This window comes from Brienomyrus brachyistius, chromosome 20, assembly GCF_023856365.1.
Source record: "Brienomyrus brachyistius isolate T26 chromosome 20, BBRACH_0.4, whole genome shotgun sequence".
NCBI classification, from domain to species: domain Eukaryota; kingdom Metazoa; phylum Chordata; class Actinopteri; order Osteoglossiformes; family Mormyridae; genus Brienomyrus; species Brienomyrus brachyistius.
In genome coordinates this window covers 15,085,341-15,102,640 of record NC_064552.1, presented here as the reverse complement: position 1 = coordinate 15,102,640, position 17,300 = coordinate 15,085,341, and the positions used below count along the sequence as shown (strand labels likewise).

The 17,300-nt window shown below is 45.2% G+C and overlaps 1 protein-coding gene across 1 annotated transcript; it reads right to left on the bottom strand.

The window, feature by feature from the left end:
* Window positions 1-587: 587 nt before the first annotated feature.
* Window positions 588-12,996, bottom strand: LOC125715425 (isthmin-1-like). The gene is made up of 6 exons (XM_048986923.1): window positions 11,986-12,996; window positions 5,521-5,700; window positions 4,065-4,335; window positions 2,824-2,967; window positions 2,158-2,247; window positions 588-1,700 (listed from the first exon to the last, which is right to left on the bottom strand). Exons 1-6 carry the CDS (start codon window positions 12,121-12,123, stop codon window positions 1,183-1,185), a joined length of 1,341 nt encoding a protein of 446 aa, XP_048842880.1. The 5' UTR covers window positions 12,124-12,996; the 3' UTR covers window positions 588-1,182.
* Between the last annotated feature and the right edge of the window lie 4,304 nt (window positions 12,997-17,300).

The following is a 17,300-nucleotide window of genomic DNA, read 5'->3' as shown; positions in this document are numbered from 1 at the left end:
GAAAATTGTGTTGCGCTCGTTCCAAAAAAGGGGAGACTGGAAATGATTTGCAACACTTAACACGCACTAAAAGAGTCGGCTTACAATATTACCTGATAACTTTTGATGTTTTACTGAAACCAGTTTTGGGAAAATTGTTTCAGTACCAGTGGTGCCACTTTCCGGGAACATGATTTCCGTCACCAGAAATAACATTTATAAACATCATTTTAGCGGTTTTACGGGGCCACTGCACCAAATATATTTAATAATAATGATGGTAAAACACATTGATTTTTCCATACTAGCCTAAGGGCTAAACACTATTGAAGAGCATTAGGGCCACCTAAATGGGAAAATTTTAAATTATGAAATGTTTTGAAATTAAAATTGAAAGCTCAATTCAATTTTTTGTCAAACGTTTTGAGCATAGAGTCCAACAAAATGTAAAAAAAAAACCAGAAGAAACTGGTAGAAACCTGTTAGCGGCTGTGAGCTGCTTGTAAACGGTCCTACTGTACATGTGAATGACATACAGCTGCCTCACGTTCAGCTGCTTTCTGGGTTCATTTCGCATGAAACGAAGAATTGTATCTGCTAGGGAAAGATATCTGCATGATTCAAATTTAATGCCAAAACCTTCATGTTAAATTTCTATTTTTTTATGCATTTTTCCATCGGAAGTTAACTTCAAGTTTAATCTAAAAACTTCCACTGTTAATCTCAAAACATTTGAGTTTAATCTCAAAATGTTTTGTATAAGCCCTTTATCTTAAATACAAGCTGTGAAAGCCATTTACAAACTCAACACTTTGTCTTTTAACAAAAAAGTAAAACGTCTACCGTCATCCATCAATGATGGATCACATGTGGCAGAAATGATTCCCAAAAATTTTTTATTATATACCACTTGTAATAGCATTAATGGAATTACATTATTAGAATAAAAAAACACTGTGTAACTGCTCTCATTGACGTAGCTGATGAGATTGTCCTTCTGGAGAAATTCAGAGATGTGCTACGATTGAATCTGCTCGGTTCTCGGTACCATGTACACGTTCCAGCATAGTTCTTATTACAGTTCTTGGTCCTGAGAATCTATGATGCTTTACATTCTGACAGAAAGAAGTTGCACGGCAGCCTGATGAAGAAGTTGTAGAGATGTTTCCTCTGATTTCCCTTTTCAGCAGGAATTGAGGAGAGTCAGAAGTCCCTGGCTTCCTCGCACTGTTTCCGGTAATCCTCCTCCACAGGGTTCTCTCTGCACCGCTGCCCATTGTTGGGGGGCCGGGCCTGGTTGTAGCGGCTCCAGTCCCCCTTGCAGATGACCCATGGAAGTACGTCCACCTTGTAGTGCAGGTCCTCGGAGAACTCGGTGCTGATGAGATTTGGCGAGCCGGCGCCCTTTCCGCGGGTTATCAGCGCCATGTTGTCGTCATAGCAGCAGTGCTGTGCGGCTAGCGTGGTGGACTCCAGCGTGAGCGAGGAGCGGATGCAGTAGCGGGCCGTGGGCTTGTAGATCTGCAGCTTCTCTTTGGGGCCGCTGGCGTCCTTCCAGCGGAAATCCCGACGCGTGGCGGAGTCGTGGATGTTCGTGGAGCCGTAGGCTGCCTCAGTCGGATAAGAACAGGGGCAGCTGGGAAGGTCGTTGGACACCTTCGACATGTACTTCCTGAGAAATTCACTCTTGCAGTTCATCCATCTCTCACAGCTGTCTGTGGCTGTGGAAGTATTTAATCATGGTTAAACTGGTACTCAACATGATGGATAATGATGATGCAATGAAGCAGCAAAATGCATCCCGGAAAACAACAGGAGAATAAAACAACTCCTTTTCTGGTATATTTACATCACCCATCATCCAATAACTGATACTGTTGTGTAATGCATTTACAAAATAGTATACTCACACATACAAACACACACATGATATGTCATTGATTTGGTAATTATCCATCTCAATAAATATGCAGAGAAAAAACGAGTGATGTTATCAGCAATTAAATCTATCCGTCCATCCATCCATCCGTCCATTTTTTTGTAACCACTCATCCTGTTCAGGGTCACGGGGGGTCCAGAGCCTATCCTGGAGGCTATGAGCAAAAGTCAGGGAACAACCCAGGAAGGTGTGCCAACCCATCGCCAGGAGAGCAATTAAATCAGTATAGCTTATCTTACCAACACCGAAGAGATCTGTAGTGTTGAAGTCATCAGTCCCAGCCAGCAGACTAACTTCCGTAGCAGCAGTTCTGAAAGCATCTTCAATACCTACAGGACAGATCACAGAATGAGCAAAGTGCATTTTAAAATACATATTAAAAAGTAAATCTACCATTGTCTAAACCTGGTGTCTTCAATTTTAACCTAGGGGTCGCCCTACCACCTCCCACCACAAAGAATACTGATCGATAACTAAAAACCATAAGACTTGGGATGGATTGGGAACAGGAATTAACCTGGAGAAGCGCATTCCCTTCTTCAGCCACTGTGGGAATACATTTCGCTCCTGGCCCAGAGTCCATATTTTAAATGTATAGAAGGTGTCCCCCAGCCTGCTGTCCCATGCTATCTGGCATAGGCCTTGGGATGCCGCAAGACTCTGACTGAGGTAATAGGTAGAACTGCCAGTACCCATAATGCATTTTGCAAGCTTTAAAAATGCTTCCATGCACCCCCATGGTATTGCAGGATGAAGACCCTTGGTCTGATCATTATAGCTCATTGCTATTCATCTACAACAGAATAACTAACATTGAGTTATTGTGGTGCATATTACTACTGTAGTTACAGTGACATCACCACAGCCTTGTTATGCATGCACTGTCCCATAGGTGACGCACCGACCTGGGCAGCTCAGCATGTCGCAGGTACGCGACTCGGTGGCCGTGCAGCCATAGCCGCAGGACCTGGTGCGCTTCTGGCTTCCGTTGCCGCATGACACGCTGCAGGCCGACCATGCGCTCCAGCCGCCCTCTCCGTCCGTGTAGTCTGCGTCAGAGAGATGGAGCGTCAACCGGCGGCACTGATGGAGCGCACATGTCCCCGGTGCTCACGGCTCCGGCTGCCATAGCTAGTCATTAGCATGCCTCTGGAAATGGGTTTCACATGTGTGGGGACTTGAAAGTGCCCTGCTGTCAACTGCGGCTTCCAACTCAGCGGGAACATCCTCGCAGCACCGGCCCGGCCTCACATTCTGCTCCGGATTGACGTGCATAACCAGAGGAGGGGAATTTCTTCTGATCCTGCAGAAACAGGAGCCTAAACGGGAGCCTGATGTAGCTGGGAACAATCCCACGCACCGAGGTGACGATGCTTCGTAAAACTGCGGGCAGCGCTTAGGCGTGAGATTCTGTTCCAGAGTGATGTTGCGGGTGCGATTCGATTAAGATAAGCAGGTCATTTGTAACACACAACAATGCAGAGCAACTTCCCAAAGAGGAATTAGGATAGAAGACTGGAAAATGTTTTTTTTTTCTTTTTCTAAATCTGTGCAATAATGTTCAAAATGTAATTTTGAACTACCAGTCCCACAAAAGTGCTTTTATGTAAAGCAATACATATTTTCAGGGCCAACCAGTCTCTGGAATAATTTGAGGTTACGGACATCGTTCAGGGGTCCTATGGTGAAATCACTCTGCCAACCCAGGATGTGAACGATTGACCTTCGGATCACAGGCACACTGTTCTGACCCACTGAGTCACACACAGCATGCTTGCCTTACCCTTTTTTGAACAAGATACCATTCATCCATTTTCCATAAGCACATATCTGGGGGGGGTTTCACACTGAGTCTGAAGTCTCCCCAGGACTGATAGGGCACGGGGACACACTACACAGGGTGCCAGGCCGGATATGTCCAATTCATAGTCACCTATTAGCCTGACTGCATGTCCTTGGACTTACACACAGAGCCAGAAGAAGGCCAGGAGGTGTGAGACACAGTTTCAGCCACTAAGCCACCATGCCGTGTGTGCCATTCTGATTTAATATCTTAGCAGAACAGTTCATCCAGATAAATCCTGGACATCAGGGAAAAGTGCTGGCTACATACGGTACTCACCACGTAACGCAACGTCACACTCACCGAACTCTTCCTGGGCCATGCCTTGCGAATGACGCTTTTGCCCCCCTCTGATGTCATATCGCCCCCTGCCACCAGGGGGTCTCATGGAGTCGCCACCGAAAGGCTCAGTGTTGTGGGTTTCGCTCCTGCGGCTCCCAGGGGAGTGGGAAGCAGACGTGGAGGAAGAGGAGCGCGTCCACCAGCTTCTCCAGCTTGGGACGGCCACATTGGAGTTGCTCTCCTCTTTCTCTGGTTCCAGTCCTTCAGGACCATTGAGCACTTCAATGGTTACCTGTGAGAGAAGAGCAGTCCTGTGAAATACGTGCCCTGGTCACTGCACTCTGTCTCTTCATGAGGTCCCCTTTTCAGTCATTCACCAATCTCTTTTCGAGGGTTTCAAGAGATTCAATTTGGGATAAATATTTCATTCAAACCCATTCATTTGCATCAATTATTATTCTACAGGAATAATTTTGCAATGGCAAAATGGCCAGCGGCGCCCTTGTGAGAAATTCGGCTTTGTCTGGCATTTGTGAAAAACTGATTTTAATCTAACATGCTGTAATAATTTTGCAGCCTTTGTCCATAAAAATAATTCATATTAACACCATGAGTGTCCTAGAAAATAATGAAATGAAGAAATTCTCATGTAGACTAGGCAGTAAGTAGAAAGGAGGCTCTCACTGTCAACAAGAGCATTCAAGTGGTATTTCCACTATGGTATATATACCCCAAGGCAAATGGCAATCAGTCATAAACATTTCATTACCGTAATTATGAAGAAATGCTCATATAAATTAGGCAGCCAGCAGAACAATGGTTTTACTATTAATAAGAGCATTCAAGTGGTATTTCCACTATGGTATATATACCCCAAGGCAAATGCCAATCAGTCATAAACGTTTCATTACCGTAATTATGAAGAAATGCTCATATAAATTAGGCAGCCAGCAGAACAGTGGTTTCACTATTGATAAGAGCATTCAAGTGGTATTGCTACTGTGGTATATACACCCCAAGACAACGCGAAAAAATCACAAATGTTTCATTATTGTAAATATGATGGAACCAAGCCAAAATTCTTAGTTTATTGACATTCTTACCCACTGAAACACCCTCTCAATCCCTCTAGTGACTCCTGTGGACCACCTTAGATCTTACAGCAGGAGCTTGTTCTGATAAACAGCACCATGAATAGCAGCTTCATTGGCTTAGGTCTGTGTTTCCCTCTCCGGTCGTCGGGGACCCACAGACAGTCCACATTTTTGCTGCCAGAGAGCTCATTGGGAGCAAAAACATGGACTGCTTGTGGGTCCCCAACGACCGGAATGGGAAACACTGGCTAAGATAATAAGCATTACTTTTAGCAGGCTATGTCCTCCCACTAATACTGATAGCACGCCTGCTATGAGGTATGTTCAGGCATTGGGTTTTAGGACACATAAAACGGAGAGGTGATGGAACAAATCTGTTTCACCTGAATGTTCGGGTTCTGCTTGTTGATGTCGGCCTTGGAGAGGTCGGGGAAGTTGTGAAGGTCCAGATGAAAGGCTCCGGACTTGTCTGTTTGCAGTACTGGGCTGCCCCTAGTGGCCTGGGGGACAGTCTGCTGCTCAGGGTGCACCACTGAGGACAAGCTGTCCTCTTCGACATTGTCCTGAAGGAAAGAAAAGGATGAAAAAATTAGGCTGGAAACATGCTTTCACAATCAATTTATTTAAACCACAGGACATTGTTAAACTGGAAGAAACAAGTAAAAATAACACTGCACAGTTCAAACACTCAAGGTAAAACAAAACTGAAAAGCTAAATAAATGTTTGATGTGAAGGAGACTAATGTTCCCCTGAGGAGGAATGTTTAGTGCCATTAAAATAATATTTCAGGCTGACGGGAGTTCAAATGGCAGTGACCCTCATCATAAATCCCAACGCCGGGATGGTGGAGAAAGGCCAAGTCAGGGGGAGTCTGGAGCGTGAGATCCAGTGAGACGCCGGAAATGGGCCCACGGGCGAAGGTCAGAGAAGACCCCCATCCACAGGACAGAAGAGAGAGACCCCCCCGCCCCACCCCATTCCCCAGGAAATGGGGCACAGACCTCGGAAAGCACCAGAAGCCAGGCCTTCTTCTCATCTCCAGCTTTGGCCCCTGAGGCACTTTGAAGATGTGCCACCTGTTTACTGAAGTGTCTCCAGATGTGTCAGATAAAGAATAGGAAAGCCATTTAATCCCCTCCCAAAGCAACGCGGAGCCTGCCGAATGGATACGTAAATCTCTGCACACTGAAAGGCAGGCCGGGATCCACAGCCAAGCCCAACAAACTCCTTTTCTAAGTTCCTGATTACCAAAATCACGGGGGTTATCCTGGTATGTAAATAAAGAGGCCAGAGGAACAAGGCTTATATCTGTGAAGGCTGAGCCTTGCTCTAAATATGTGACAATGCTTTATATTAACTTCACCTTCATAATGCCATTCAGTGCACCTTCATAATGCATTCATAAAACATTCATAAGCAGCATGTAAGTATATCTTAACATCCTAACATACTTTAACAGCTGTAGTATACATTAATAACAAGCATAATCATATAATGTTTTGATATTAATCTATATTAATGATGTTTTGTTAGGATGTTAAGATTTACTTGCATGCTGCTTATGAATGTCCTATGAATGCATCATAACAGCATTATAAAGATGCAGTTAATTTTTCTATCAGGGAGTGATAGCCGGTTTCAGAGAGCAAGCAGCTCCGGCCTCGCAACATGAGAGCACAACTGGACGCAGAGGGTCCCAGGCAGCTGGAAAGAAGCACATGTACAGAGAGGGAACGGTTTACTTCAAAGTCCCACGCCATTCATCAAAGAGTGTACTGAAGAGGCTGTAAGACGCTAAGATGCTGAGGCGCAGGGGCAAACGCATTGATGTGACATTCTCACTTGACAGTGAAATAACCCTGGTCCCTGTCAGACACCATAAATATGTCCCCCGGGACCAATAAGCCATGTGTTCCTCATCACATACACTAGGAAGGAACAATTACTCGCAATTGAATAGGCAGCTGTAAGCCACTTGTAATCTCCACTACCTTTTTTGGAAAAGAATAGGATGAAAGGAATCAATTAATTTGGCTATTATTTTACATCAGCCCTCGCTAGCTAGTTGGCGGATCCGTCATGTTTGCAGTAGCTGGGCAGCCTTTGATGGGGAATGAGCAAGAGCAGCATTCACCTGCAGTGTAAGGACTCTCAGAAAGGTACACAGTGCCTCTATGGCAGGTCCCGGGGTCCTTAAAGGGGGGGGGGGGGGGGCGTTGTTACTCACATGTGTGTCTTTTCTGTATTCACTACGATCAAAAAGAATGTGCAGCATTTCATAATATAGATACCCACCCACCCATCCATCCAACCATCCACCCACCCACCCATCCATCCATCCATCCATCCATCCACCTATCCATCCATTTTCTGTAGGTGCTTGTCCTATTCAGGGTCGCGGGGGATCTGGAGCCTATTAATGTAGATGTACTGAAATTAAAGTTGTTTAATAAATAAATGAATCAAACCGATAACATAAATAAATGAATCATTTTAGTCAATTGCAAAATCTTTTACTAACTGTACAGGAAGGTATAATATGGGTGATCCATAGGTTAGGGCAGTTTTCAGGCAGACCTTCACACCGTCCTTCGGCTGTACAGGATGTCCGCATGAATGGCTTTAGAATCACAGTAATTAGGGTGATAACCTTTCTGCTCCTTTGTGAAAGCAGCTTGGAAACATATTAACCCTGCACCACTTTCTGCTTCGGTACCAAGTCATTATACATGTCCTGTATCCAGACTTTAAACTTCAAAAACTGATAATAAAAAAAAATCCAAGTAACCTTGGAATCATAACCAGGCAGCCCATGACTGAAGTGACCTTGAGTAATATTTACCCTTTATTCTTCAAATAATAAATTTGGAGGCCTTTTCAAAATAATAAAGATAAATACTAATAACAGTAAGCAGCCATAATGCGGTGTAATTTGATTTAATATCTGTTTAAATCTTTGTAATTATTTCCACTTTATGTATGCACCCTTTAAGAGTGCAGTGAAACACATGTCCTTTTCAAAGCATGCGTTCCCTTTCCACCAAGCATTGCAAGACCCTCATGGTTTGGTTCCAATCACAGGAAACCACAGTTTCAACAAACATACATATAATTAACATTCTTCCATTCTGATAAAGATTCTTCTCCCATCTAATTCCTCTTCATTAATTGCATGAGCCCCTGAAGATGGAGTGCGATTAACCTCATATCCTAAATAAGCATTACAATGTGCTTACAAACATTCTTTTATGCTTGGTGAACATTAAACTGGGAAACCTCAAGCCTGTTCTCTCAATGTGTTTGTTGCCAGCTTGTTAATGGGGAAGTCTGCTCAAAGCAAACAAAGCAAATGGAGATTCAAAGATGAAAGAAAATGAAAACTACTGATGTGGAAAGCCGGACGATTTCTTTTATAATTCACCGCTAAAGTTTTGAAAAAACAGGCGGCCAAATACTAGGCGCTGGGGCAGACCATTAATACGCCATCTGCCTTTCATCGATCTGTTTCTCCAAAAGGGTCCCCTGAACAAAACTCTTTAATTTGTAAGATCAAAGGTGATCCACCATTCTTAAGATAAACACATTTCCCCTGGTATCCCCGGAAGGTCTCTCAGAAACATGAATGAGACGTGACCCCCCGCTCTCCCCACCACTAACATACAAAAATGCGCATTCCCCATCTCACATCCCTTCCCCTTGTCCCTTCTTCTTTTGCGTCCCAAAGGCTGATTAGAGAACCATGACTCTCAATTGGTCCCAACACCGGGTGTGGGAGTTGGGGCTGGGGTGGGGGGGGGGGGGTATTCCAGACAGGAAATGAATGTGACACATGTTGTGCTGGATGCCTTTGAATCAGACACTTAACTGGTGGGGTGGAGAGGGGGGGGGATGTCCTCTGCTTCTCCTGCCTCCCACCCCAGGGCCGGCTGGGGCTCCCCTGGAAGTGCAGACAGGCCATATTCTTAATCGAAAGCACTGGCTTCCATCAAGTGTCAGAGAGCAGCTTAAGGAGCCTCACAGACAGACAGTGCTGATAGTGCAGTGCTCAAAGCAGTGTCCATTGCCCTCGATTACCGTGGGGGCCTGCAGGAAAATTACTTTAAATTGTTTCCGGTAAGATCAGAAATGTTCTTAAGCTGCTCTCTAAGTACTTGATAGGTGGTTGGAAAATGGATGGATGGATGGATGGATGAATGGATGGGTGAACATGGATTTCAATCATGAATTGGCCACATCTGGGATATTCTACCCCAAGTCGATGTTATTTTTGCTTTCCCTCTGTGTTCAGTGTTTTCTTATGATTAGACCTTTGTTTATATTCCCCTAAAAAGTAAACAAATCACCATAAAAAGATAAAACTGCAATACTGCTAAGCCAAATTCATGCTAAATGAAAAAAAAAAAAAAGATTTCACTCATTATATGTCCTGTTCGCTGGCTTTCAACAACCAAGTAATAACTGGCCGTGCTGTTTTATATCAGGTAGGTTTCATCACCTTCAATTTGAAGTTGTCTCATTATGGGAAAACGATCTGTTAAGGTGCCAAACCTCTGCACCAGGACGAGGGCCTGCTTCCTGCCATGGCGACAGGAGGCTTGGGCAACAATGAGGCCGCCGTGACGGGTGGCCAGCTGGTGTGAACAGACCCTCCACATCTTATTGCACAAATAACCCAACTATTTGATCACATGGTAATCGACACAGGAACAGAAGTGGAAGGAAAACAGAGGCAGGTTGTTCTTCTCCGCATGCAGCCAGAGCGACATGCATTTTCTGAGAGAAGAGGGTCAGACGGTCCCTAGAGCAGCTGGGGTTAGGGGCCTCGCCCAGAGGCCCAACCATGAAACGAAGCTGCTGACCGAGGGAATGGAAGCGGCGACCTTCCGATCACAGGTACAGAATCCTTATTGGCTGAGCCACACACCTCCCCAAGCTTTGCCACATTGACTTTGGGCAATGCTACCATTCCATCCATCCATCCATCCATCCATTTTCCAACCCACTTATCCTAACGGGTCGCGGGGGGTCCGGAGCCTATCCCGGAAGCTATGGGCACGAGGCAGGGAACAACCCAGGATGGGGGGCCAGCCCATCGCAGGGCACAGTCACACACCAGTCACTCACACATGCACACCTATGGGCAATTTAGTAACTCCCATTAGCCTCAGCATGTCTTTAGACTGTGAGGGGAAACCGGAGTATGCTACGAATATCTTTATGCAAAAATGATAATACATAAAATGTGTTATTCTGGGTAAATTTTCTTTATATTGTAACAGTACTGGAGAGCTCAGCGCTGTAATGTCAAATAAGGGGGACACAGTCAGTAAATATCTGAATTAGACTGTAACTGTCTGAGCTCCCCCCCCCCCCAAACATGAACTTTTCAAGCCACCCCCCCCCCCACCCCCACATAAGCATCACGCTCTAATTTCCCCCTGCCTTTGTAGAGTACTGGATGTGTTATTTACTGCTTTTCACAAACAGGGAACAAAGCTTGGGCAACCCCTGTGGTAAATGAAGTCGTGGGGCCCCGACACAGCCCTGGTCCTATAGGAACTAACTCTGCATAGTTTCAGGAGGAGTTCATCCAGAACAAGGGTGCCCCCCCCCCCCCCCAGATAACTGAAAGGCCTTGGGGCCCCAAAAGCCACAGCCAACCAAAACCTGTTTGATATCTAAGACTGCCCTGGGTCTTGTTAAATAACTATCACTGTCATAACTATGGGATAGCTTAATCTAAAAATGGCCATGGGCTGCCTTCACAAGACAGGGGCCATCGGTCAGGGCCCCCCCAAGGCCCAAGCCATAACTCACCCATGATGCCTGTGTTGCCTGGGATACCCCCCAGGGGACCAGGATAAATGCTTATAACGTGAATCGATGTTATTCCTTGACACAATGTTACCCTGCTCAATATGCAGTTTGATTGAAATTGCGACTATATTTTCTGAAGAACTAAAAACAAATATTTCACTGCTGTCATTTGGTTTCTAAACAACAAGCAAATACTGCAAATACTGTACAATAAATGATGAATGAGACGAAGGCATGTGTAATCACTCATCGGAATACCATTTCTAGTTTTTAAATTAACCTCCTGATTAACACTTTATTTTCTCTCACAATATGTCATTGTGTGAGTAATTTTTATTACTTTGTGGGGGGTTTCTTGGAGAAACCCTCAAGCCTAACGTACACGTGATTCAGCACCGGCTTAACTTTGGCACTTAGGCTTCCTCTCACCATCACTTCACATGACAGAGGGCTGTGATTTGTACATTCACATCCCAAAACCGTACCAGAAGAGCAGGTAGAACTAGATTACCGTAAGTACTGTGATATCTGTGCAGTGACCCACAAGACATTACTGCTGTACAATATAACAAGCTTCACAGGTCATCCTATCAGGAGTAGCACTAATCAACTATGTAAGTATCGGTAATTAAAATCTATCCGGTAATATATAAAATAAATATAACAATAAAAACAGTGTGTTTTTCTGTCTGTCTTATCGTGTGTTGTCTATATAATTATTTTTAAAAGAACTGGTGAAATAATACATGTTATGCAAGATGTCTCATTGAGTCATTGTGTGGTATTCATCAGTATGAATATCGGTTATAGTATAATGTATCGTAAAATAATTATGTGACAGACAAACAAGTAGATGATGATAGATAGATAGGTAGATGATGATAGATAGATAGATAGATAGATAGATAGATAGATAGATAGATAGATAGATAGATATGTAAACAAACAAATAAATTAATGAATGAGAGACAAACAGACATTCATCAAAAAAGTCAAAACAATGATGCCAGAAAGTTAAATAGAAACTTACGGCGATGCGTGGGGTGTTCTGGTTGCTACTCGACGTTGCATTTCCATGTTGGAAGGGAGTGCTCCATAAGACCGTAATGTGCACAGTTAGGATGAGAAGTCCCACTAGCAGCAGAAGTTCCGCGGCCAAGCGAGTCATCCTCCCGATCCGACCGGGCTTGGGACCCTGTAAGGGTGCAGAGGCTGATCTGCTGACACCTCCAGCTGGAGAGACCCCAGTGTCCGCATCGGCGGCGGACGAGGAACCGAGACACGTCTTTGGAGCCACTTCGGAGCCAATTACACAAAATAAAAAATATATATGTATATTAATAATAAGTTATAAACTGGATATAACCAGGAAGTATACTACGGAATTGAAATTTTGCAGGGTTGCGGAGCTTTACTAAAATGATCGGAATAAAATAAGCAACATGAGAAAAAAAATCTTTTTTTTTTAATTAATTCAAAAGCTGAAACTGAACTTTAAAAGTATTTCTCAAGTACTGAACAGGCGATACTTTTGTTGTCTTCATTTAGTTAGATGGATCTGCCGCCCACTCGACCACGCAAACTTTAGATGGTATTTGCGCCGCATTTTCCTCCGTTTAGCGTTTCCTCTGGCGGAATCACTTGGTCTTTATAACACGGAATCATTATTTGTCCCTGTTTCATCACAGGTGTCCTGAGCTCCGGCTCCTTGCTTTGCGCACTTTCTAATCACAAACGTCGCAGCAGGCGAAGCACTTATATGACCTCTTGACTGTTACGTTTGTTACTTAACTTCTCATATTTAATTTTTTATGATACATATTTTCCAATACAGTTTAAACACCCTTAAATCCTTGTCACTTGTATCACTCCATGGAGTTCACCCTGGCGTTGCGCTTCACGAAGAAATTATGGGCTTCACTGTGTACGTTTCTAATCTGCCTCTTAGCATATATGTACACGCCTATTTTGACTATTTGTGTATGTATATGTAATTTTCTCCCCGTACTCTTATGCATCCCTCCCTTTTAACCTCGGTGTCTGTGACTAAAGACCGCAAAATGTCAATCTTTATACTTTTGCTGTAAATGAGCTTTGCTATAACCGCTGAAACGATTTACGGCTGGTAGCCTAATGCTTGTACTCAGAGTTGTAGGCTTCTTTGGTCTCAACTGTTTCTTTTTTTGACAGATATTTGAAAAGCGCGTCTTTTTTTGTACAGCAATAATTCCGCACGTTTTGTATTTATAATCGCTGTTACCAACTTTCCTAAAGTTTTACTTAAAACGATAGCAAACAAGAAACGCAATTTATCATTACCAGTTAAGGGGAAACCGGTAAGGCGTAAGATTTGAAAGTACAGCAAATGGTACATGCAAGTAAGCGCGGATTCAAGGCTGTTCAATAGGTACATGTACATTTGAAGTTCCTTGTTTCTCTCTTTGAGGATAACGACAGCAGACAGCGCCAGAGACACAGACCTCCTAAGGCTCTGCACTGTTTGGCCAATAAATCCGCATGAAGTGTTAAGTGAGAAACCCAATACAACTGTATTACTTCACTTATTTTACGAATCCCTGCACCAATATCTTTTATTTTTTATTACAAGATGTCTTGTTCCATCCCTGCTGGGAAGCATAGTTTTACAGTCTAGACTCTCACTCACCACATTATGAGGGAAAAGCTATTTTGCAGCACTATTACGGCTCTGGGATTTTTAAATTTGAAGAAGTTTATTTGTTTTTGGTGCTTATCCAAAACAAATTCGCCACATCGTGCACCAGTTAACATCCACTCAGCTGACAGGTGCAATGTGGCCAAGTTGGAAGACCACCAAGGACTTTATAAGGCTAAGACGTGCCAGGATTCAATAGTGGACAACAGAAATATATTTTTTAAATTGAATTTCTCTCTTGTTCCACTCGGGTCTGATTTCAATTTTAAAATCAATATACATCTTCACTCAGGAAGTTGCCACTTTTTTGGTCTCTTATAAATGCGAAGATTTCACCCTTGGATGCCCAGAGTTCTCCAGTTCCGTTCGGCAGCTGAGTCTCTCTGATAGACATCCTTTGTGTGTGTCCGCTGATTAAAAGACCCGTGGATTTATGAAAGGTCCTGCCAGATATCCAGCGATAGATATTTCCAGAAGCCACTCTGGCTGTCTAGTTTTTCTAATATTGCCGAAACCTTTGAAAAACCTACGGAAAATTCAGCGACACATCTGTTTACCAGACTGTCCCCATTACGGCTTTATTGCGGCTGGTTGCCTATGAGCCGACCGTGTCAACAATGAACAATATAAACCCCGGCTCTGCATTTCATCTTTCATCTCCCCTCCATTTCATGTCGCATCCCTTCTCAGCAAGCACTGCGAACGAGAGCCTGCTGAACATTACGCACGGCTCTACAGAAATCCTGCTTCTGGTTAAGTGTGACAGCCAGGGTCTGGGCAGGACTTAAACCAGCAACCTCTGCGTTACTGGTATTCTCCCCTACTGACCACGCTACCTACTGGCCCAGATGGTGACAAAGGGCAGACACGCGTTCGACAGAGTCAGCAGCTGATCGCACTCTGTGTCATGTGAAGCCGCTCTTATTTGAAAGATGAGACCCAAGACTGATTGCATTACAGCGGTGGTTTGATCTGCTCCTTTTCATCTCCTGTTGCCCACGTGAGGCTCCCGCATAAATCGACCATGCGACCATCTGGAATGCAGCAATACAATACAGCCAGACATCTTTACACTGATTTCTTTTGGTCAATCTTGCTACAAAGCTGGAGATAATATACTTTTTCTTTCAAAAACATGTAAAAATATATAGGTTAGAATCATGCAGATCATTATACAATCATTACTGCTTTGTGCTTAGATTGAAACTTGTCCGCAAAGAGAACTTCTCACTCTCTGTCCAGCAAGTGGTAGTTTCTTTATTTTTTTTGGACAAAGGATAAAGGCGGAATTGTTCTATGATGTCAGTTGCCACTTGGCTCCATGGAATGGAATTCCACGCCTTGCTTGAGGAGCCGCTCAGGTCATGACTGTCACTGGGATGTCCTGTCAGTGCATCCATGTTCCTTATTGCCTGGCACCAAGGCTTCAGCCTTATGAACCTTCATACCAAGACTGATATAGTGCCAGAAGCAGTAATATCCACCCCAGGCATTACAGTGAATCAATGCCTCACTGTTTCTTCAGATTAGCCAATGTAGGAGATCACCTTTATAAAACAACAGCAAGATACAGGCATTTATTTATCTGAGATGAAATGTAGCAGGACCTATAAAGTATGAACGTTTGCGTTCTTTTTTTGGAATGGATTTCCAAACTATACTTTAAGAAGGATGAAAGTATAAAAATTCTCAGTTAGTAATACTGAGAACAGTGCTGAGATTTGTATAATAAAATAATCTTTCAAACCTGAACTTACAGGGCCTTTGCTATGCAATCCATGAGTTGGTATACCATTTTGTATGACATTTCTTTCTAGCAAAAATATGGTAGGTGCTTTTTGGTTACTGATTCGTATATTGTGCCAGCAACTGGAAGGTTGTTGGTTCGAATCCTGTGAATGGCAGGAGTAATTCTATTCTTTTCGGGCCTTGAGCAAGGCCCTTTACCTGTAATTGTTTCATCCTGCGTATGACATTAATCTACATCCAGCCGTATAAGGAGGTCCTTCAACTTACCGGGACTAACTTGGGCTTTGGTGGGATTATTGGCAGTCTAGCCACTTGGAAAAAAACTGTTCCATTTGGACTAGTGTAGTGCTGAGGTGTCACCCGCCACATGGCTGCACTTGGGTTCTCATCCCTGAGGTGGTTTGTCATGTGGTGAGTGTGGCAAAGCACTGTAATCAGTTCCTTACCTCCTCTCTCTTCTGAAAGGGCATGAGATGGCCATCCATTTTCTAAAACTGCTTATTCTTTTCAGGGTCATGGGAGGTCTGGAGCCTATGGGTGCAAGGTAGGGAACAACCCAGGATGGGGTTTCAACCTATCGCAGGGCACACTCACACACCATTCACACCAATAGGCAATTAACCTCAGCACATTTTTGGACTGTTGGCGGGGGGGGAGACACTGTAACACCCACAGGAAACCCCACAACAACACAGGGAGAACATTCCATGTACACGAAACCCAGGAGTACACTTGAACCCAGGTCCCAGAGATGTGAGACAGCAGTGCTAACCACTGCACCATCACACTGTCCCAGAGGTGCAAGGTGACAGTGCCAACCACTACGCCACCACGTTGTCCAAGAGGTGCGAGGCGACAGTGCCAATCACTGCGCCACCATGCTGTCCAAAAGGTGCAAGGCGACGGTGCCAACCACCACGCACCACGCTGTCCCAGAGGTGCGAGGCAACAGTGCCAACCACTGCGCACCACGCTATCCCAGAGGTGCGAGGCAACAGTGCCAACCACTGCGAACCACGCTGTCCAAGAGGGGCAAGGAGACGGTGCCAACCACTGCGAACCACGCTGTCCAAGAGGGGCAAGGAGACGGTGCCAACCACTGCGAACCACGCTGTCCCAGAGGTGCGAGGCAACAGTGCCAACCACTGCGCCACCACACTGTCCAAGAGGTGCAAGGTGACGGTGCCCACCACTGCGCACCACGCTGTCCCAGAGGTGCGAGGTGACAGTGCCAACCACTGCGCCACCACGCTGTCCCAGAGGTGCGAGGCGATGGTGCCAACCACTGCGAACCACGCTGTCCAAGAGGTGCAAGGCGACGGTGCCAACCACTGCGCCACCACGCTGTCCCAGAGGTGCGAGGCTACAGTGCCAACCACTGCGCCACCATGCTGTCCCAGAGGTGCAAGGTGACGGTGCCAACCACTGCGCACCACGCTGTCCCAGAGGTGCGAGGTGACAGTGCCAACCACTGCGCCACCACGCTGTCCCAGAGGTGCGAGGCGACAGTGCCAACTGCTGTGCCACTACGCTGTCCCAGAGGTGCAAGGCGACGGTGCCAACCACTGCGCCACCACGCTGTCCCAGAGGTGCGAGGCTACAGTGCCAACCACTGCGCCACCATGCTGTCCAAGAGGTGCAAGACGACGTTGCCAACCACTGCGCACCACGCTGTCCCAGAGGTGCGAGGCGACAGTGCCAACTGCTGTGCCACTACGCTGTCCCAGAGGTGCAAGGCGACGGTGCCAACCACTGCGCCACCACGCTGTCCCAGAGGTGCGAGGCTACAGTGCCAACCACTGCGCCACCATGCTGTCCAAGAGGTGCAAGACGACGTTGCCAACCACTGCGCACCACACTGTCCCAGAGGTGCGAGGTGACAGTGCCAACCACTGCGCACCACACTGTCCCAGAGGTGCGAG

Bases quoted from the DNA above. Each gene is read 5' to 3' on its own strand.
- LOC125715425 (XM_048986923.1), bottom strand. From the start codon at position 12,123: ATGACTCGCTTGGCCGCGGAACTTCTGCTGCTAGTGGGACTTCTCATC. The intron at 5,701-11,985 runs GTAAGTTTCTAT...TCTTTCCTTCAG, and splicing joins AGAACACCCCACGCATCGCC to GACAATGTCGAAGAGGACAG. The intron at 2,968-4,064 runs GTGAGTGTGACG...TCTCTGACGCAG, and splicing joins CATGGCCCAGGAAGAGTTCG to ACTACACGGACGGAGAGGGC.